The sequence below is a fragment of the Mixophyes fleayi genome, chromosome 5, assembly GCF_038048845.1.
Source record: "Mixophyes fleayi isolate aMixFle1 chromosome 5, aMixFle1.hap1, whole genome shotgun sequence".
Taxonomy (NCBI): Eukaryota; Metazoa; Chordata; class Amphibia; order Anura; family Limnodynastidae; genus Mixophyes; species Mixophyes fleayi.
This window is the reverse complement of record NC_134406.1, coordinates 44,253,593-44,276,347: the sequence shown is the minus strand read 5'-3', so window position 1 is coordinate 44,276,347 and position 22,755 is coordinate 44,253,593. Positions and strand designations below refer to the sequence as shown.

Sequence of the window (22,755 nt, the reverse complement as noted above, 5' to 3'; positions counted from 1 at the left end):
AAATCTACCCCTAAGGCTCTGCTCGTTTAGCGTAAGTTACCAACCAGCTATGCCAATGTGCAAAGTTGGTAAAAGTTTCATTCATGTTTTCCTAACTGAAGATATTTGAGAGGTTTGTTATATTATAGAAATTATTTTGTACCCACCGGGATTTAATTTTGACAATCCAGCTGTGGCTTAAAACATTATTCAGGCCTAGTGCACATCGCCGGGGAGATCGACACTTTATCATTCATTATAATATCTGTACCCACGAGCCAGTACTGTCCCTCTCAATGCTGTGTAGTCAGGTTCTTCTATAGTTCACACAGAAAATATTGGTTCTCTTTATCACACATATCATACTCTTGTTCAGTACAAGGCACCTGGGAACAAGTCATTAGAATATCCTTGTTTTTTTATTTTTTTGAGTTGACTTTTAAAATCAGATCAGGGTTTTTATAGTTAGCAGTAGTAGATTTATGCATTTTTTTTAAAACCAGCTAAAGCTTAGTGAAGCGCTATGAATTTTATCCATGCTACTTTTTTTTTTTTTTATTGATTACGATAAGGAATTGCAACATTTTTGCACACTTTTAACTGACTCCCCAGGATGACTCCTTCCTGACTGTGTCCTGTGCTTGAACCCTTTATAGGATGCTGTGTTCTATGGGAAAGGGTTACTCATTTGTGTATTGTAGCTTAACATGTCGCATCTTGCTGTTTGCTTGAAGCTTAATATCTATGAGGAAAGTAAGACTCTTTTTAAGCCAGTTACTCTTGTTTTGTGAAAGTCTTGAATATAACGGTCATTTAGTTGTCGTTTTTCTAAAACTAGGGTTGGCTACTGGCTGTTATAGTCCTGCCCACTTCAAAACTGGACACGGACATGTAGCTGGTGAACCACAGAAAAATGTACATTGAACACTTCAAACCAAGATATGTAATATTCACACAACCGGTGGTTTGTAATTAACCTTTTAGGTGCATCTTCTCTTCACCTCAGTCTTGCATGAATTTGCCACATTCTGAATGCAATATTAGTGAGGCAGAGTTGGGAATAATCTCATGTGTTATGTACAGTTTTAGTGTGCTTTGCAACATTATTCCCAAGCTCTTAGGCACATTTGTAGTTTAGTCAGCACCTATTACGTTCATTGTCGGGTAAGTGATTTCCACATGTGTTTTTTTTGTTTTTTTTTTAATAAAGTGAATGGATTCCTGCTCAGTGCATCAAAACCAAATTCAATATATGTGTACACTTTTCATGCTCTCGGTAAGACTGCGTTCATTGAATGGAGTTCTGCAAGTGCCTCCTCTATCTTCACTTATTGGGGGAGATTCAATTAGCCGCAAAGTGTCTCTGGAACATCTGCAAGACGCTTCCTGGTGGAGATTTGACAGAAATCTCTACTAATTTTTCTCCGCACACCATTGAGGTGCGAGGGCAAAATACGTGCAGATTTCTACCTTAAGTGACAGTAATGTGGTGCGAATCTCCCTCATTGTGTGAACTTGGTTGTATATAGGTTACATATGTTCTATCACATTACACAAATAGGAAAGACATCTCCACATATATTTTCAGATATTGGAAATGAAACAGAGATGAACTTCTACATCTACCTTTCTTGTCTTCTCCACAAAGCAGTAGCCATCTTTATTTCCACACTACTCGTATGCTGTTCAATCTGTCTGTCATCTTATGTGCATATTAATGCCACTGGCCTTGTGCAGGAGATCTAAGCAGCCAAGGGAGGAAACGGTTTATAAAAATATAATTTCTAAAACTAATATCAGACATTAATATTCTATACACTAATATATCCAAAAATGTTTATTGTTTGCAACAGATGCACTTTAACAGCAGCTCATATCTTTGCTTCAATTGATGCTTAAGAATACAAAATGTGAAATATGTGATATACAGTATTGGAGAATGCATGGAACGCACACACCCAAGAGCTGCACTAGACTGGGCAGCACGGTGGCTAAGTGGTTAGCACTTCTGCCTTACAGCACTGGGGTCATGAGTTCAATTTCCAACCATGGCCTTATCTGTGTGGAGTTTGTATGTTCTCCCTGTGTTTGTGTGGGTTTCCTCCGGGTACTCTGGTTTCCTCCCACACTCCAAAACACACTGGTAGATTAATTGACTGCTAACAAATTGACCCTTGTCTGTGTGTCTGTCTGTGTGTTAGGGAATTTAGACTGTAAGCCCCAATGGGGCAGGGACTGATGTGAGTGAGTTCTCTGTACAGCGTTGCGGAATTAGTGTATATATTAGTGTATATAAATGTATGTAAATTATCTATATAAATAAATGATGATGACATGTAGACATTTTCTGGCAAAAAAAAAAGCATCACAGACTGACTACATGGTCTGTTTAAATAATTTTTCATAATCTGATGAAGAAACAATCTAGTGTTGTGATGCCTCTGACCACTAACGGTATACAGTACTCCTTTCAATATATCTAGTGTGTTTTTGGGTCTTTTTCTGGTGTACTGTTGCTAAAGCTGGGTACACACTACACTGTTTTCGTCCAATAATCGGCTCAAACAGCCGACATACGACTGCTCGTTCGAAAGTCGGGTCAGTGTGTACAGTGACACAATGGTCGAAAGTCGGCCCAAATGGATGATTATCGCCTCATTTGGTTGGTTGTACCGTTTAATATTTTCGTTCCAATCTCGTTTCCGCTGTGTAGTGTGTACAAACTTCCAACCGATTCACAACAGAGAGTACGAAATTAGTCATTGCTCACGACAAGATGGCTGTAAAAAGTTGCTAAAGGGACGTCCGCTCTTCCCTTTATCGTCCTAAACAAGGCTAGTGTGTATGCAGTCCATGGACCGAGCGATCGGAACATCGATCGCATGTAAAAACGCTCTGCATAAAAAGTTGGTCGAAATTTCTGTAGTGTGTACCCAGCTTGATGCTTTATATATCATAAAAACGAGTGACCATGAACAGCCTTTAACTATTAACTAATCTTTAGTCTTCCTGATTAACTTTTACTAGTGAAACTGTCTGTTGACCACATACCAGAGGCCTTTCCTTTTGTTATAACTTGAATTTCTCATAAAGTAATGAGAATGTGTAATTCAAGAAGAAAACTTCAAACCAGTTAAGACTCGTCAGAATATAAAATGTTATCACTGATAAGAAATAGTGTTAGATTATCATTGTCCTAGATAAAGAATGTTGTGTTTGTGTTATGGCTCCAATATCATTCCCGCATAGAGAAAAACAGCTGGGACCCTTTTGGCTATTTTTATTACAGATCAAGACTGTTCATTCTTGTAACTTAAATGGAATTTAAATAAGTTGTTTTTTTTTTTTGTTTTTTTTTCCCCCCTACAAATGAAGTTGGTGTGTAGTGTAAATGTATTCTGATCCTAGGATTTAAATACGGCAAGGATCTTAGTCATATTTGCTCTCTGTGGAGTAGCAATCTTGCTTTCTCCAAAAATGTTGGGACATTTTCCATTCTGACCAAACGTCTCCTCCTGACCCTTTAAGTGGGTTGCATTATGCAGCCATAGTACATACATCTTGTATAAATGTCAGTTATGTGAGCAATTTACTAGGAGAGTTAACAGATCGCCATGGAAATCCAAGCCCTCATCCATTACCAATGCTGCATAGGTGCACTGCAGTTTACCTGCTTGCTGCATGGCTGCAGCTTTTACCCTGGGAAGTTATTGCAGTGCAGCCCTCCCTCATGTGTAATTCATGTATGTCCCATGACCAACCTAGGACTGCTTGATCTTATTACATTAATCTGTTACAGAATATTAAAATGGCTCTCATTATAATTCTAGCTCTCAATGTATTACAAGTGCCACCAACGTTCATTGCATAGAACTCTCCATTTCTTTAAAAGTACATCTGTCACCTACAGACAAGCTAGGCAGACGGTTTTTTTTTTTGTTGCTTGTTTACTAGGAACGAGGGATATCACAGACACTTCATGAACAAGTATTTACAAGGCACTGATTGTTAGTGAATTAATGTTCTGCAATCTCGCACATTTTGGTTGAACCCATAATTGTTTCGTGAAGGTTTATCCCCGCAAATCTAATCTTGAGGTCTGTGAATGAAACCTTTCAAACTTATCTCGCATTTAAATTTTTCATTTGATATATTTATTTTTTGGCCATGGAGATGCAGGTGTAAAATATTTCCTGGGCAGAAGACAACAATTATCGGTTATGTAAGCAATGTAGAATTCGGATGAGTATATCATTTAGCTTCACCCTTTATGGTGGCTGTATAAGTTGAGAACTACGATACCATGTGGATCTTCTAAAAAACAAAAAAACTGTGTTCAAGTGATACGGTTTATTGACTAACAGAATAGATTCAAATTGCAAACTTTCACGTCTCTTCAGGTTGGATCATACCCAAGTAGTCTTGAAAGTTTGCTATTTAAACACCTCGTGTTAGCCAATAAAGGGTGTCACTTGAACACCAATTTTCCTGTTTCTATCAATGGCGAAGACGGCTCAACACTTTAGTGCAATATAAAAATAATTTAAATTCTTGCCCTTCTTTCCCCATCTCGCAGGTATGGCCGATGAACTGGCCTTAGCAGAGGAATGCAGACGCCGTGGTCAGAATGCTTTACCATCAAGCAGTAGGAACTCCAGACCCCACAGACCTGCTGGCCTTTCTAGGCACGGTCACAACTACATAAGTGAGGACGAGGAGGAAGATAGACTGAGGGGCACAAGCAACTTTGGGGAGTCCCACCCTAATTCAGCAGGTGTGCAAAAAGAGGATGGGGAGCGGGTTAATGATGTGTACATCAGCCAATCAAGCAAGAGCACAACACTGCCGGAAAAAACGCCAGAATGCTGCTGCAAAATGCTGTAATACATTTGCAAAACATAAACCAATTTACCACTTTCATTCATACATACATACATACATACATACATACATACATACATACATACATACATACATACACACACATACACAAGTTATATACACATTGTGCAGCAACCATATTATTTTTGAGGGTTTCTATATGCTGAGCAAAGCGTCTCAGCAATCGGGTCAAACTTTGGGGATAGATTTGCTTTTCCAAATATTTAGGTTCTAATATAGCCCTGAAAAGAAATTGTATTTGCTTCCATGAATTGTAAGGCATTTTTATTTAATTTTTTTTTTTTGGGCTATTTGACTGCGATTTTGGTGGCATTTTGCAGTTCCTCTGTTGACAACGTACATTACTACTTAAGGTACACGCTACAATATCACTGTGATATTGTAAAATTGGCCCGATACTGCTGGGCCCAAAATGAGCGTGATAATCTGTGGGATTGTCATGGGGAATGACAGTAAATTCAGTCATGATGATGGTCATCGGCCTCTATGTACGGTAAACTGTGCTTGGAAGCCCCAGCACATTTCTCGGGTGTTGCCCACATGTGCCGTGAATTTGGAAAGTGATCCTTGTGCTCTGGTTGAGTGGCAGGATCGGATCATGTATGGACACCCTTAGCGATTGGATATTATTTTAGAATTGTCGGCTTAATTCAATTTATAACTCCTAGAAGTAACAAATGATATTAAAACATTTTTGATTTAGCAATGACACTGCAGATATAAAAAGGGTACATTTTAAAATCCTCTTATGATTGTTATAGTCCCTTTTTAAACCTTTTCACTACTGACTGCAGCCCAAACCACATCAGATTGTAGCACCATGACTCTAGCTCTACCTCAAATCTGTCTGGACATAACATAGACTATTCACTGAACGTCGAGCCTTGTTGAGCCATCGGTCACTCAGTGGCGACATTGGCACAGTGACCTAGAGTTTACAAGTCCAGCTTCCAGCCTTCACTAGTACATGTAAATCATAAGACCTCTCCTGCTGCTAAACAGACCACTGAAATTCCCACTGTTACTTACGATGGCTGTTGCTGCGGGTGCTGCAGAAACTAGACAAATTTAATGTACAAATAAATGTGGAGCTGCTTTCTCACTCCACAACAGGTGATTTCCCAGGCTGCCAATGACTGATTGTTTAAACTTTTGCCCTATGGCAAAGAGTGCTTGTACAGGCAAACCACAATGTTTTAAATTGTAAGGTTGAACTATTATTGAAAAGGAAGCCTAAAAATAGCTAAACTCTTCCATGCGGAGACCTTGCTTTAGTTTATAAACTAAAATTTACAGTCCTGCTTCATGTGACCCAATCTGTGACTTCTGAATGTATCATGAAGACTTTAAATGCTGTATGTGACAATACACTTTTTACTTATGCCAGTATATGTATTTTCCAGCCATAATGTTTAACTTCTACTTAACTGAAACACTAACTGCGATTCCTACAACTGACACTGCTGCTTTTACCTGTTTTATCCTAAATCACAGTAATAGTTCCTGCATGACATTCTCTAATGCTTTGTTTGAACAACACTATGGAAGTGGAGAAGACAATTACTGCTTATTTTTTCAAGGGCAGTATATGATTTATAGTGGTTTTAACACAGATGTAAGTATAGTTTAGATGTTACCTGTTTTCCCGATAGCCATGGCTTTGTACAGGTCAAAGTGCACGCTCTTCACTTCCTAGCAGGGATGCAGCTTGAGAACCTTCATGTTCTAATCTCGTGTTAAACGCCAGCTCTAGTATCCTACTACAGCGGTGCAGGGAACAATATGGCTTTCTGTGGCCAGGTACTGAAGCGATCGGGCCCTGCTTCCACTCAGCATCACTGTTAAATGATTGCAATTGAATACATATAAAATGGCAAGATAATGATAATAAGCTGCATGTTGTGACAACCTACTACAGGCCACCTTAGAAATGGAAACCACACTGAACCCAATATGTGAATCATGTTAATATATATAAATAAAACGGACAACTTCCTGTAAAATTAAGTGCAACTGTCCCCCTCACATAATAATGCCAGCCATCAGCCATTTTGGACAGGTACAGTATTAATGAGAAAGCAGCCTAAGCCTATGCAGGGGTGGAACGCAGCCACGTTTTGGGAGGGCCCAGCGATGTAGGTCCACCATTCATAAGCCTCCACTCTGCTCTTGACATGTACTGGCTCGAGCTGGTGATCCCCTGCCAGGCTCGAAAAAGGTGGACCAGCATTCCCAGGCCCCCTCACCTCTTTCGCCTTGTAGCAGCTGCACTCCCTGCAGTGGTGGTTCCACCAGTGCCTCAGTGATGTCCTAGTGAATTGACCACCATAACTATGTAAGTCAGACATGGCCACCCTGTGTCTCTCCAGGTTTTGTGAAACTACAAGTCCCAGCATCCCCTGCCAGCTATCTACTGGCAAAGCATGCTGGGGCTTGTAGCTTTACAACACCTGGAGACCACAGCGTGGCCATGCCCGATATAGGTGATGAGAGAAATTTACTTTCAACTACTTATTTTTTAAACTTTATATAAAAGTATTTTCCCATTTTATTTATAATCAATAAGCAGTTTGGACTGAAATGTGCAGTGAGGCAAAGTGGCTGTTCCTTGTCGCACAAATACCACAAAATAGAGAGCAAACATCAAACAATAGTGGAACATGAGGTTATACTTTCATTTAAGTTAATTAACTTGTTTTGATATAGGTTCTTTTAAAATCAATTGCAGGTGAATTCACCATTTAATGACAAATAACGGAGTTCATGGTCAATAAAAACTATAAAAATCTGTTTGGTACACTGCCCTAATGCTGATTGTACAAGATAAACATGACCTGCAATAGTTGTTCATTGACGGTCTTTCCTCAGGACCCAAAGAGGGAAGCAAGAGAAAGAGACAGAAACATCGAGAGGAACAGAAGAAAATGAAGTCTTCCAAACCATACCACTAACCTGGACTGACAGGACCTCCTTAACTTACACCAGAAAGCACCGCCGTTCCATGGCCGCAACATTAACACTTTTGTTTTTGTATATATATCTCTTCTTTACTTTTTTTTTTTTTCTTTTTCTTTTTCTTTTTTGTTTTGAGGCTGTCGCCTTATTAGACTGAAATACAAAGTGATAAATGGCTAATGCCTGCTGTGTCCCATCTGTCGGCACACTGTGAATTAGTTTCCCTCTGCCGGTAGAGTGACCCGTTTTTTTTTTTGGCAAATGGACAACCGTGCTGCCCAGCGCAGGGAAGCCTCTTCACGGCATGTTGAATAGATCCCAGCAACCATGGGTTTAGTAAAATGTTTTGTTACTACCCAACATTTATGGTGTTTAAGTTATATTGTTATTGCACTAGAAATATTTTATTTTATCTTTTAGTGTTATACATTGGTTCATAGAGGTGTCACATCCATGCTTACTGAGGGAGTTCATTTTGGCAGTAGTTCAGGTTTGCCAATGTTTGTTTAGAAAACAAAATAATGAATAAAACAATGTACCCCCTGCATCCCCTGGAAATAAATCTGCCACACTGGTTCTTGTGGAATACTGTTTGTGTTTTTATTGTGTCTAAGACTTTTGAAGTGTGGACATCGTTGTACTCCTGAACTGCTTTCAAAAAGTAAAGTGTTTTATTTTGTAGGAATATTAGGTCTATGTAAGTACATTTGCAAGTGCCTAGTTTTACGGTTAGTGCTCCCCAGCAGACTTTAGTATTCCTGTGCTGCTGTCCTTATCTTACCTGTAGGTAGAGCAGAAGCTTGGTGGCAGTGTCCTTGTACTAGGAATCATTGATCTCTATGTGTAAAAATACCACCCATGTATAAGGGTTTCTTTTCATGATGCAGTATTGATGTGGGTGCAAAATAAGTCTTTTTTTATTTATTTTTTTTCTTCAAAATTTTTATGACTTGAAGATGCCCATTTGCAGAGGTGTTGGTTTTCTCATGGGGATCCATGATCAAGCATTACCTACTATACTGGGAGGTCTATACATTATTTGTCCTTTTTACGTTGCCAAGTTGGTAAGGAGCACTGTTAGTTGGCATAGGAAAAATATAGGGTAGAAAGATGGAAGTTTTATTAGGACTGGAGTAAGTGGACATCTCTTAATACTGCAAGACCTCCCTATGCACACTAGACACAGGTAATCTAAGACAGACTGGCCATTTCTTAATCAGTGACTTCATTCAGTCTCACTGAGCAGTGGTACTAGTGTTATGTTGTTAAATATAATTAAAGGGCAACACTGTATATAGCTGCATTGGAGAAGGAAAAGGTTTCTCTTGCAACAGACCCTTTTTAAAAAGGATCTCCCCCCCCCCCCCACTATTATATTTTAGTATCCGGTGTGATGTTGTGGAGCAACCATAGAAACAACGTTTCTAGGTATTTATTTCCCTGGACATTGTGTGATTCTATTTTATTGACCTAGATTTGTTAATTCTGATATTTTATCAAGAGGGAATGAAAGAGCGGAAAAATAAGTTCGACTTGGACAGGTCACGCTGCACAGTGGTGGATTGCATATAGTAATTTCTATAAGCATTGCTTGTAATTGTCAGTGTGTTAAAGGGTACAATGCAGGTTTTTATATAATTGTATCTTCAGTAACTGGTAATACCACTTCCTTAGTGTCGACTAATGTATTAATGACACCTGCATGCCGGTCTGCCTGAATTCACCTTACTCATTGTTATGCTCTAAGGCCTCTGAGAGTTACACATCGTAATTGGTGTCTGATACAGTAGTTCAGCCTACAGAATGGCTGGCTGTAGACGAGAGGTATTCAGGCTACTATTGTAGTCTTGTTGCAACCTCAAGTTATACCCCTGATCTAACCAAACCACACCCCTTAAGAGACTGCAGAAATGTAATATATGTATGGTTTTATAAGCTCAGAATCTCCTGTTTACTGGGTAGGATTTTTGATCATGTCAGCAGGGTATAAGAATATGCTGCATGTAAGACTAGGTCTGTCCTGTCTTAATAAAATTACAACAGAATTGTGCAAAATGGATGGAGTACTGTACTCGCAGGTTTACGGACGGCAATATTATGCCGACTTGTTGAAGCATTGGGTCACTACTATCCAGGGGCGGACCTAGACTTTATGTTTAGGGGGGCGATTTTGCATAATCACGCCCCTCCTTTACTCTGATTGGCTCACCTGTGTTTAGCCCCACCTTCTGCTCATGATTGGCCCTGCCCCCTCCCATTTTGATCGGCGGCTGGGACCACTGATTGACTGGCCCGCCTTTAGCCCCACCTTCTGCTCGCGATTGGCCCTGCCCCCTCCCATTTTGATCTGCGGCTGGGACCTATTTTAAAGGTAGGCTTTCTCCTGCTAGGGGGGGCGAATGCCCCGATCGCCCCCCTCTGGATCCGCCAAGGCTACTATCCTACAGTCCTACATGAAACACTGATGTACAGTGGTTTCCCTTTAGATGTGAAAGCATTAAGAGCAGACTTGTCAAGTGAAAAATTAGGAATATATAGCGCAAAATTTGATTTAGGAAGAGTGGCATAGTGAGAGTCACAAGAGTTGTGTGCACAATCTAAGGAAAATTCCTCCGTTTGATATGATCTGGGTGTGGTTTTTGGCAGATCATTGGAGGGAATTATTTGTGTCCTGATTTAGCATTCCTTTTGACTTTTTGGAAGGTATAACTGACCCCCCCCCCCCCCCCCCTCCATTAGTGCAAGAGCTGGTTACCACTGCATTACATATGGTGTCGCTGCCATTTACCTAGTCCCAGTGGGTAACCACCTGCAACAACACTTCTTTGTTTACAAACTTCTCCCGGTTGTCAAGAGAAACAAAAATAAATGTTGCCTGGCCTTTACTTCTAGTGTAGTTATGTTAATATATTTCCAGTTGTAATAATACACACACACTCATAAATATGCTTTGCTGCAAAAATACATGATACTTTTAACCTCTGGGATTAAATGCTCAGTTAGAAAATAAACCGAGCACATTTCCGCCTCGCTTTGCATTCACTCTATACTCTTCAGTCATCCACTAACCCCTGAGGGCTAGTTTGCACCTATCCGCTTTTATTCTGCTTATTAATAAAGGCATGGAAAAAAATTAACTATAAGAAAAGTCAGTGGTGCTGTTGCTACCACTGCATTCAAAAATGTTAACGGCACTTTTAAAATATTAGAACGTGATATCTGTACAATAAGGTAGACTGTTGATAAAAGCCCAAAACATTGAAAGGCATGACTATAGCGTGTCTAAAGCATTTCTTCCCTCCGTGTCAAGATGCACATTGCACACACTGGTACTCTATCCACCCAACTTACCAGCTAGGTTACAAAACTACTGAGAAACTGTTTATTGCTGTATTTTATTTTGGTTTGGTTGTTTTCCGTATATTTTCATTCTATATAAAGCACAGTTATTTGTATTTCCAAGAACAATGTGCAGCGTGTTCCAGACTAGGGTACATTCATTTATGATTCAGTGTTATTAATACATTGTAATTATAATAAAGATACAGACTAAAAACAACTTGTGCCAGTTGCCATTTGTACACCTGCAAGAGAATGCTCTCAAATGGTTTAAGCAGAGTGTGGAGGTTGTGTGTTCTGCGTGGGTTTAATTACAGGATGGGCAGCTACTTTTTCATCTGCACAGATTCGGAAACACTTTGTACTTGCTGAAGTTTAGCTCTGATCATGTGCGTGCTCTCAGATCCGTGACCTTGGAGAGGATTTAGCATCATTACGGCTTTCTCAATATAATTGTGTCTAGTTCATGTGGGGGTGAGAAAACCGTGATGGGAGCTGGTTAACTAGCACTTAGACTAATAAAGGGAATGTCTGTTAGTACCTTTTTGGCAAACTATTGGTTAATGCTGCTTATTGTTTTGTTGCTATGGGTTACTGCACATTTGACTATGTTGGTAAATCATCCTCTTTGTAAGCTGCAGTTTTTATTGGCTCCTGCAATGGACAAGAGGTATTCCTTTCCGGTGGCAGTCATTATTCCTACACTGTAAGTGTCGGCACTTAACCTGCCGACATGAAAATGCGGTTGGCTAAATGCTGATACTTGCGTTGTGTAAACAGGTGGACAATGTTGTCAGTGTGATTGGGGACATTCACAATGTCGCGAATCACAATGCCAACATTAAAAGACCAATGTCGCTGGCTATACCCCGGACGTTATTAATGTCGCCAATCACCTTGACGTCATTGTCTACCCGTCTACACAAGTGTAACTGACAGTTAAGTTCCAACATTTACACTGTCAGAATTATGTACCCTACCCTTCCTTTCTGGTTGAGTCATTAAAATTTATAATTTCAGTTATTCTGTACCTTGTAATATTTATTATCATTTATATAGCGCCAGCATATTCCATAGCTCTTTACAATTGGTAACAAACATAGTAATACAATAAGATCAGGTATTTACAGACAGAGGTAAGAGGGCCCTGCTCATAATCTATAGGACAACAGGTGTTTGAACCATGAGGTTAAATGCCAATTACTGGATATTGGTCCAGCCAGATTGCAAGATTTAAAAGTTTGTAGGGCTATATGATCCAGTCACACAGCAATGCTGGTCAGAGGGTTGCTTAAGCATAAAAATAGATAAAGTAAGTTTTTGTGTGAAACTGTAAAGGGATGGTAATCGGGTAGAATAGCATAGGGAGTTTAGGAGGGTGGTTTGAGAAGCTTGTTTGAAGGGATAAGTCTTCAGGGAAGGTTTGGAAGCCAGAGGAAAGTATTGTAACCAGAAGTGGGAGCAGGTGATGAGAGTGGATGACATAGGTATTTTATGAAATTTATTTGCATGGCGTAAATGACACAAATGTGTTGTATCCCATATTAATCATTGTTATCTATAATATCCTATAGCCCGGTAGGTAGGTCTCATACTCTCTCCACCTCATGTATAACAAATCTAGTACAATGAAGAGCTGGAAAAACTTTCATAACCGTTAAAATATCAGAAGCTCAATTCAATTATGTGCCTTATGATAATATATACTATATTTATGGATCTGTTCATTGTAATGCATCTTCCATTGCAAATTATAAGGGTATTAGAAGTAGGGTGCACTTTGAAGTGTTTGTGAGCCATTGCCCTGCTGGAAGACCCATGACCTTCAGCGGATACCCTACCTGCAAGACCTACTGTTTAATTGCACTAATTGGTTGGAGCACCATTTGATTTGTCATTTTCTTGTATAGGACACTACACACTCTGTGCCATTTGTTTCATTTGCTTGCTTGCAGTTTTTCAAGCCAACCCTTAACAATGAAAAGTATAACAAAAGAGTAAAAAATGCAATTATTAATTACTGCAAATAAACCATAACGGGTAATCATAAAAATATCATTACTGTCTGACTGCAGTCACTATATTTAGAATAATCATACTTCCTCTGATGAAATCACCTATATCATCTTCATCAACATTTATTTATATAGCGCCAGCAAATTCCGTAGCGCTTTACAATTGGGAACAAACATTGATAAGACAATACTGGGTAATACAGAGAGAGGTAAGAGAACCCTGCTCGAAAGCTTACAATCTATGGTGAAGAAACACGTCAGGAAGCATCAGGCATGCTTATTATACCACACGCTAACAGTTGAGCGGACTATTGGATCCTCTTTTATTTGAATTTATCATGATTTACTGTATTCATTAAATAGTTCCGTAACCCTGGAGGTGAATTGTTCAATTGAATGAGCCAAGTGTTGCATATATTCCGGATTGAGATAATACACACTGCGATACAAGTGGACGGACTACAGAGACTCAGACAGTCCTTCGGCTCTCCCCAAGCTCACACTATTCGGATAGTATCCACGGACTAGGAAAGTATTACGGTTCCATTTCAACATTGCATTTGTTTTCATTTTGCTATTGGATTCTTAGAGTGTGAAGCTATCCGTGATACATAATATACGGCTCACGGAGTGAGGAGATAGTCACGTTTATGTATACAACTACTTGTGCTTACTTCAATATTGGAAATCTACTTTGTACCTAATCTATCGCTGGGACCTGTGTTTACAACACTGAGATATAGATTTTTTACCACATTGTCATTGGCTCACGATTATACGGTTCTTTCTATCTTGGGAACTACATGTTGGGAACATTTTTTCCTTTTTATAGAATTGTCGGCAATACCTTGCTTATCAAAACTGATTTTTTAATCCTGAACTTTAATTGTTAGAGAATTATAAACACATTTTTTATATGCATTTTATGTATTATATATTTTTTAGTGGCAATTAATATCAGGGCACTGATGTATGTGTATTTTTTGTGTTATGTTTGAACAAAATGATATTTTTATTAACATCGTGGATTCAGTAATCATAGGTGTCATCTGATACTCCAGCGCTGATATTTGTATTTAGAATAATCAGAGCCTCATAGGCAAACCGAGGGGGGGGGGGGGGGGTGGTTCCTATTGTCTGGAAACCCCCCTCCCAGCCTGGGGTACTGTATGCTTGAGGTGGCTGGACCCTGCCCCGGGACCAGCCACTTTGCAGATTGTTTGCAGATCGTTGGTGTCTGCACTGTTCACAGCCATCTCTCCCCAACAAGTATTGAAAGCAGCAAGAACAGGAAGGAGAGAGCAGGAGAGTCTGTCAACTGTTCTGACACACTCAGTCAGGACTTTGTCCTGATTGTAGGGACAGTTGGGAGGTATGTCCTGCTTCACACGGCTCTGCTCGAAAAGGGAGAGCTGTGTGCCCCTAACAGTAGTGCACGCAGCATTGCCCATGTATATGATGGGGATAGAAAGAGTTGGAGAGCAGCCAAGCACTGTCTAATATTATAGCCACGCCACGAAGCATGCTGGTCACCCCCACTGGTGGTGTGATATGGAAACCCCTCTCTACAAATCCTGCGTTTGCCCCTGAGCCTATATACCAGTTTCTCATAAAAATTAGACTTATTTGCTCTATGACCTGCCAAATTCAGAGGGCAATGGCTTATTATTCAGGGGACAGTGGTCCACTGCAGAAATTCTAAAAGGTTCTTCCTGGCTCTCTCAATTCAGCTGTAAAATGTTTACAGACAAGGTGCGTTATGGATAGGCAGGCCGGCATGAGAAACAACATTTTATTGGGAAGTAGGGCTTATTTACTACCGTAACCTATACCAACTAGAAATCTGCTTTCACTGTGTAACTTGAACTAGGCAGAAAGAAACTAATTGCTGTGCTTACATGCAAATTTTGTTTTTAATAGGTCTATTTATGAAGACCTGTCGATCAGCAGTGATCAAAAAACATTTGATGAAAAGTTAATCGATGCTGCAAAGTGCCGCTCAGCTCCATAGTGATACTGACTGGTAACGCCGTTGTTCTTTGTTAAATAGGCTTCTTCATGCTTTGCATGGAGAAGTAGCGCCAGAGGTCCCCTGCTGTTGATGGCAATACCCCGCAATAGCTCCCACTGTCCCGATGCGTTGTTAAATAGGACTTTTTATCCTACTGTAAGGATGCACTGATAATAAATGTGTCCTAGTGAGTTTTTGCATATTACCTGCTATGTTTATTACTTATTCATTTCCTGTCACAGACAGGAAATGAACCCTAACCCTGCCCAATTGGAGACAGGAGGGAGTTCTGTCCCTGGATAGCTGGAACCATAATGAGTGATCACAGTGACTGGCTGATGAGTGACTTCTGCCCTGCAAGGACTGTGAACTGGATGTTTTGACACTAGATTGAAAGTGTTAAGCAGCTTAGCTGCCCACATGATAGAGATGGGGCAAGAGGTGAAGTAGTAATGATGTGAATGGGGGCAAAGTGTTTAAAGTAATTTATGTTAAAACTTTGAGTTACCTGGTGGAAACTCATTTGTTGCATATAAACACTGACTGACCAAAGGCTGCTACCTATGAAAGTATTCACCTCACAATATAGACCTATACATTGCTTTTTTTTTTTGTAAGAAAAAAGGTGCCAGAACTCACATCATGTAGTCAATCATTGTATACATACCCACACACATAAGTTGTATAACGAAACATAACTGTCGCCGCCCACAGTAAGCTCTCAGCGTGCAACCACACGACCAATCACAAGCTGAGCAGCGCCACAAGCCAAGCAATGCCATCACTACCAGCGCGTACGAAGTACGCATGCATCTGACCCGACACACATGTAGTCCGCATGCACCGTTTTAATGATTTTGCTGCCGACATACTATGCTCAACAGGGCGATTCAAGTCCACGTGGACCAAACATTAAATGTTCAAAAGTTACTTTTAAAACTTGAAAAAAATCTGTTTAAAAAAAGGTGCCAGAATTTAGTTCCGGTAAGTTCTATAACAAAAAAAGCACTTTACCTATATATGTAAAGTTTTCAGGAGTTTGTCAGAATTGATGACGCTTCAGACAAAGCTGTGGTAGCGAATGATTTTATTTTCTGTTATGTGCACATCTCTTCCTGTCTCTAAACCTGCCCAAACATGAACTATTATCAGCATACTCAAAGAATGACCCCATGTCAGCCTATGTGCATTCATGTGTTGACTGCACCTACAGACCCACATTGTGATCCAACTGAGCATTAAATCCGGATCCTGTCACTATCGGCTTGGACTGAGGGGCCCATGACTCAGCAGCCAGCTGATTTCAGCAGTCAGATTACTCTGCTGAGTAACAAATGTAAACACAATGGCACACCTCTCAAATTCCATCAAGATATGTTTACTCCCATATGAATGGGAATGGGTGAATAATATAAAGTGCAGTTTCCTTTTCCTACTCCATGGCAGCCCTTACAATGGGTTAATACCCTACTTAGCTGAGTGTAGACAGGAAACAAAAAAACCCACCTGGAGGGTATTAAGGTGACTCCTCCATACCAGTGTCTTTTTTTTTTTTCCCCCTGTCTTTTTTTCTAGTCAGACATAGTGTAGCTAGCTGTTTGTTATGTGGACTTACCTTCTATAGGTTTGGCTTTCTCCTGGGATGCTCACCTGCTATAATGACTTAGCAGTAGCAGCGCATGTGCAGAGGGCTGGAGGACTGACAATATTGCCTCTTGGAATCTACTTGTTAAGTCTTCTGTGAAGACATCATGTTGTGGCTGATCTGGCCAGTACAGGCTTCAATCAAGGGGAAATTGGCCAGAGCTGCAGTAAGTCCACCAAGCAGTGAGTTGCTAGAAACTCAACGTACAGAGGCAATTGGATATGATGTCACTGCTAAGGCAATGTTGAAGCAACTGCTTCCCACAAAGTAAGGCTCAAGCTTCATCTACATGTTACATGTACACATCTGAGATCTGAGCTACAATCCTCCAGTATGTGTAATATATATATATAATGTATTACACACACACACACACACACACACACACACACACACACCTATATTGATAAAGTAGTTATAGGACTAATCCTGCTTATTTACCTGAATTTTTTTTATTATCAATCAAGAAGTGATACTGCCATCTCTATTCACATCCATCTGCTAAGAGATTAGAACAACTTCATACCTTAGGTTCGGTCGTAGTGATATCTATTTATCCCTCCAGAACAAGAAGATCCAGAAAAAAATGAGCAATGCTTATTCTTCCTACTGGTGCAGCAATGTGTACACTCCCTCAAAACCTACCTTGGCGGGATGGATCGGGGATGTTATTACACAGGCCTACAAGGGACACAGGCGTGAAGTGCCTGAACTATTAAAGGCACACTCGACAAAGGCTGTGACTATCTCCTGGGCACTTAAGGCGAAGGCATCGACGTACTACACCTGCAAAGCAGCTGGATGGTCATCGATACTCACACTTACCAAATATTATTGGTCAGATTTCTCATCTGCTGCCGACGTGCAGTTTTGGAGAAGAATTCTCCAACAAGTGGTTCAATATAAATCATACAGGCGTTTATCAGTTTGTTGATTGCTTGACCCACCCTACTATTTATACTGCTTTGGTATATCCCATTGTAAGAGCTGCCATGGAGTAGGAAAAGGAAAAGTGAGAATTATACTCACCGTTAATTTCCTTTCCTTGAAATACAGCCCTATGTTTCCCATGCATGTTCTTTATTTACATTTTGGTAGGACAGCTTGGGAAGTTACTAAAGACACTGGTATAGAGGAGTCACCTTATATGCCCTCCTGGTAGGGTTTTTTGTTTCCTGTTTACACTAAGTAGGGCATTAACCCAGTGTAATTGCTGCCATGGAGTATTTCAAGGAAAGGAAATTAACGGTGAGTATGATTCTCCATTTTCTTGTGAAAATATTTATTGTTCAGCTACTTAGGTTGGCTATTGACTGGAGAACAGTAAAAATGTTAAATTATTTCTTGGTGTGCCACATTATCACACCCAGTTTTCAACAATGCAACTGGTGGTGGCTGGGTACCAGTGTGGTTTGTGGTTTTATAGTAACTTGATATGAGTAGAGCAATATTGACAATATTGTTCTTTGGCAAGCCAAGATCTACTAATATTATATACAAGGAATATACATATATTATACTATCTCTATCAACCCAAAGATAACGTGCTGTTTTGTAAAGAGTTAAAGTCAATACCAATAAAACCAATTCACTGCCAAGATTTTGATTTCTGAACCCATGTCATGGCTGTGTGCTCCACCTCTGCGGTGGGGGTGGTCAAGAAGGAGAGGGAACGGGGGCGCTGACTATTTCTTTTTTACTAGACTCCACAATTCCACAGCATCCATAAAGCTGTGACTACATGAAAATCCACAATCTAGATCTAAACTCAGTCCTCAAGGGCTACCAACAGATCATGTTTTCAGGATTTCTTTAATTATGCACAGGTGAGTTAATCTATTTGTCTGGGTTAGTAATTATCCCACCTGTTTCTACAGACAGAAATTCAGAAAACATGACCTGCTGGTAGCACTTGACGTCTGAGTTTGGACACCACTTATCTAAATAATACATACAAAGTGGGGCACACAAAATCATGTGGCAAATACAATGTTTAGTGATAAAGTTATATATTTAACAAAGAAGGGAGTGCGGTGAAGTCTTTCTGTCATTTCTGCGGGTGAGTGTAAGAGGAAGTAGGCGGGAAGTTACACAAAGTTAAATCTACACCCACACTAAAGCATACACCCTCCCAGTCCACACTTTAACCATTCCCACTGCAGAAAAATACACAAATGAATGGATAATGGTCCCACCCTACAGAGGTACATCCTAGTGCTTAATCCCAAGACACTGGAAGTAAAAGAGAAATAATGACCAATAATAGAATAGTATGTAATTTATGTATGTAATTATGTATGTAATTTAAGGGTATTTAGTTTCTTGTGATGTGTATATTCAGTATATCAATAGTTCAAATTTTGGCAAGACCGTCCCAAGCTTTGGATCCCAAAAGTGATGTGATCAGAACAAGCTTCTGGATGGATGCAGGGTATAGTTTGGGAAGATGGACACAATTTATTTTGTCTTTTTTTTTTTTTAAATAAATGTTGGGAGGTAAAGACATAAACTACAGGATAAACATCCTCCTCCTCTTTTTTTTTTTTTTTTTTTTTTTACCCAGCCGACTGGAGGCTGGGAGTTTCCTCCACCATGGCTACAGAGTTCAACATAAAGTTGGGGAGTTGTTTCCTTAGTTTTCTGCTCTGCGGGCAGGACTGTTATGTCCAAGATCGGCCTGACAACAGCTAAAACTTACAAAATCTGTCTTCACTCCACTATTCAACAAAGGTGGGAGACATTTTAATATTTAAAGCAATCATGTCTACTTTTGTCCTCCAAGGGATAAGTGCAGGGGGCATGTGCATGATTTCCATCATAACCAGCTCTCTGCAATTGGAGTCTCTTGGACTTTTATATTTTTTTTACTTTTTTCAAACAAATGAATTTTTTGTTTTAAGGTTAAAATAATTGGAAAACTGCCCCTCTCCCCCCTCCCTACTAACAAAATGTCTACGTCTGGTCTAGACCACTTTCACATTTTGTAATGTAGGGACTTACCCTAGTGTCCACAGATGATTTGTGGGTCTCAGCAGACCTGCAGCAGGAGAAGAGCTTTTAGCCTTCCCAAGATTGCCACTATGCACAGACATGAGATATCATTATACTTCCCCTCTGCATAGGTTTCTTTGAACTGCCTCCACTCCAGAGTCCATTAAAGTTCAGTCAGTCAATCAAGGAGTCTGTGTCTCGAGTCCCTACAAAACAGAGAATTGTAGAGCTCTAAGGAAAGTGCCTTCTAGCATGGCAACATAAGATCACCCTTAAATTGCTTGTTATTTACCTGCTTTATGCTCTTTTCCATTAGTCATTGAAGGGAGAAATTGTATCCATTACATATGAAAATAACTTCTTGTTTGCATGTACTTTCTTATGATTACTGTTAATACTCCACTGATAGTTAATATTTTGCAACATACTGTCACCAAGAATGTACCTGCTATGTGCCTCATCATATCCAATACATTGACTGTTTATCAAGTGTTGTGGGAATTGTTTATCAAATGTGTGGATTAATGACTATATATTCTTAATAGGTAATACACTTGTATTACAGCCCATTTTCAGTTGAGGCATGCTACAGCACTGTGTTCCTTGGGGTCACTGTGTCATACCGCTCCACCACACATTTTGTGGGTTTTCGTGGTTGTCAGCGACACCTCCTACTGGTGCCTCTTGGCCAAATCAGCCACTCACCGATTGTGGTATATACTGCAGTTAGTCAGCGTGAGTCACTTACCTGTTACACTATGATAACATAAAAATGCCAATTTTTTAAAATATTATAATGGTGATGCTTTATGTGAAATAAGTAATTACATTTCAATCCACTCCTTCCATTTTAACCACTTTATAATATATAGAGAAATGCCACAATTAATATTTGGACTCATAATTACATACGGAACACAAAGAGATACAGTACTAATTAGTTGCCCATACATACAGAATATAAACTGTTCCTAACAATTACAAACAGTTTACAAAATAAACCTTGTTCTCACCTTGCTCTTAGCTGACTCTCCTTAGCTGTTTCTGAAACCATGGAAACAATCAATGCAGTCCACAGTTAGTTTCCATGTTACAGGGGTTTTCAACTGTAAATTTCAGGCAAAAAAGCCTACTTCAAATATTATGATTTATTCTAGTAATTTGTCGCATCCATATTAGGATTTTAAGCACTCAAAATCATTATATTTTTTAGTGGAGTTACTGTTTAAGGGACGTATCAGGAATACTATTTCATATACCAAGCAATACCTTTCTATTTAATTTCTGTAACAGATGACTACACTCTGCAGTTAACTTTGCCCCATTCATTTAGCTACTCATTCAGCTGTTCTCTTCTGAGATCCTAGACATGAGTAGAAGAGAAATGACTATTGAACAGTCTTATTACTTAGCATTCTGCAATGCCCCTGCACACAAAATATGTCCGGGTTTCAAGAGTGTTTAAAACCATTTTCTGCTTTTTAAGCCAGAAAGGGCACAACTCTACACTGCCCCTTAGTTTTCTAGGTGCACTACATTGGTCACCCCTCTACCTAGCCTTAAACTAGGTACACACTACAGGTTTTTTCACCCAAGTATCGTGCTAATCACACGATAGCCAACTGTTAGGTCCAATATTGCATTAATGTGTACGATCCTACGATCATGTTTTATTATACTAAAATGCATCGTATCGTTTGATTTTATAAACTGACTTAAAATCACCATCAACGATGGAACGATGTCGGGTAAATTCTGAAGAATGTACACACTCACCACCAGCAGTGTAGGCAGATCTTCATAGAGTTTACAGAGTCGCAATCTTTTCAGCAGATGGTTGCAACAGATCTGAAGTTAAACCGTGTAGGTGAGCACACACAAATCTGCATTCTCATCAGAACTTCCAATTGTTGGTAAAATCGTTACAGATATCTCATTGGGAGAAATTTTCTGTATTTTGTACCCAACCAGCTAATTTGCAATAACTGGTAAAGGCCATACATGTGCAATAGTTTTGATGCCTTATGGATACCACATCCGAACAAATTAAGAGCAAATTGGGAGCATTTAATGCTCGATGTGACCTGGTTTTCCTAAGACGATTGTCTTTTTTCCCTAAAAACTGACACTTATTTACTTAAGTTACCATACAGTGCTACATTTGGCACAGAAAATAAAGTATGATGTGGGCTTTCTTACCTTGAGAACTGAGTGTCCTGGTCTTATTCCTTGCTTCAAAATTATAGAAACACTCTGCATATATTGTAGCTGTGGGATTGTTGTAATAACTTGATTTTTAAAAGTAGACATAAATACAATATATGAATAAGTAAAAAGTATGGTTTTGTGCCCTGCATGCACCGTTTCCTGTATTTCATAAGAACTTTACTCCAAGATATTTATTTAGACTGCAGAGAGCAGTATCAAATGGAAATGTTCTAATTCCCACCCATTTTTTGCTATTGGCTGAAAAAGAAATGTCAGTCACAGCTGTAACCCTTTCAGTTAGAAACCTTTGTGTATCAGTTTACAAGCACTATGAGAAACACACACATAGATCTGTATAACAGAACCCTTCTCTCCCACTTGTCTGCTTCTCCGTGAGTCACTGTCACAGTAAGATAAGACAACACATATGCTTTTTACAGTTCAGCAAGCCTTTAACACTTGCCACATGTGCATCAATGTTATTCATTCCAAACATACAGCTAGCTGCATTTCTGTACAATCACATCATTATATATTTGAGGCACACAAGTTCCAATCAGATCCATTTTAATCCAACAATAAAAAATTATTGATTGCTGCACTACAATTTTGATCTGTTGGTAGCATCGGCTCCTTACATTACGTACCACTTACTTCCGTGGCTACCTGGGACTGAATGTGCTGGGCAATAGTTAGGGCTGTGTGAGAGG

General features: G+C 39.6%; 1 protein-coding gene and 1 long non-coding RNA gene across 2 annotated transcripts in view; one reads left to right on the top strand and one right to left on the bottom strand.

Annotated features, from left to right (window-relative positions):
- The window catches only part of DNAJB6 (DnaJ heat shock protein family (Hsp40) member B6), a 55,032-nt gene extending 46,610 nt beyond the window's left edge, over positions 1-8,422 (top strand). Inside the window, exons 9-10 of the mRNA XM_075212114.1 lie at positions 4,556-4,753; positions 7,750-8,422. Of these exons, the coding sequence (XP_075068215.1) occupies positions 4,556-4,753; positions 7,750-7,832 (281 nt within the window). The 3' untranslated portion in view covers positions 7,833-8,422. The remainder of the gene's footprint in view (positions 1-4,555; positions 4,754-7,749) is intronic.
- Positions 1,480-20,925, bottom strand: LOC142158276 (uncharacterized). Its single transcript, XR_012692744.1, has 4 exons — positions 20,851-20,925; positions 19,847-20,043; positions 6,519-6,719; positions 1,480-1,721 (listed from the first exon to the last, which is right to left on the bottom strand). It is a non-coding gene; the product is annotated as an uncharacterized LOC142158276 (long non-coding RNA).
- Between the last annotated feature and the right edge of the window lie 1,830 nt (positions 20,926-22,755).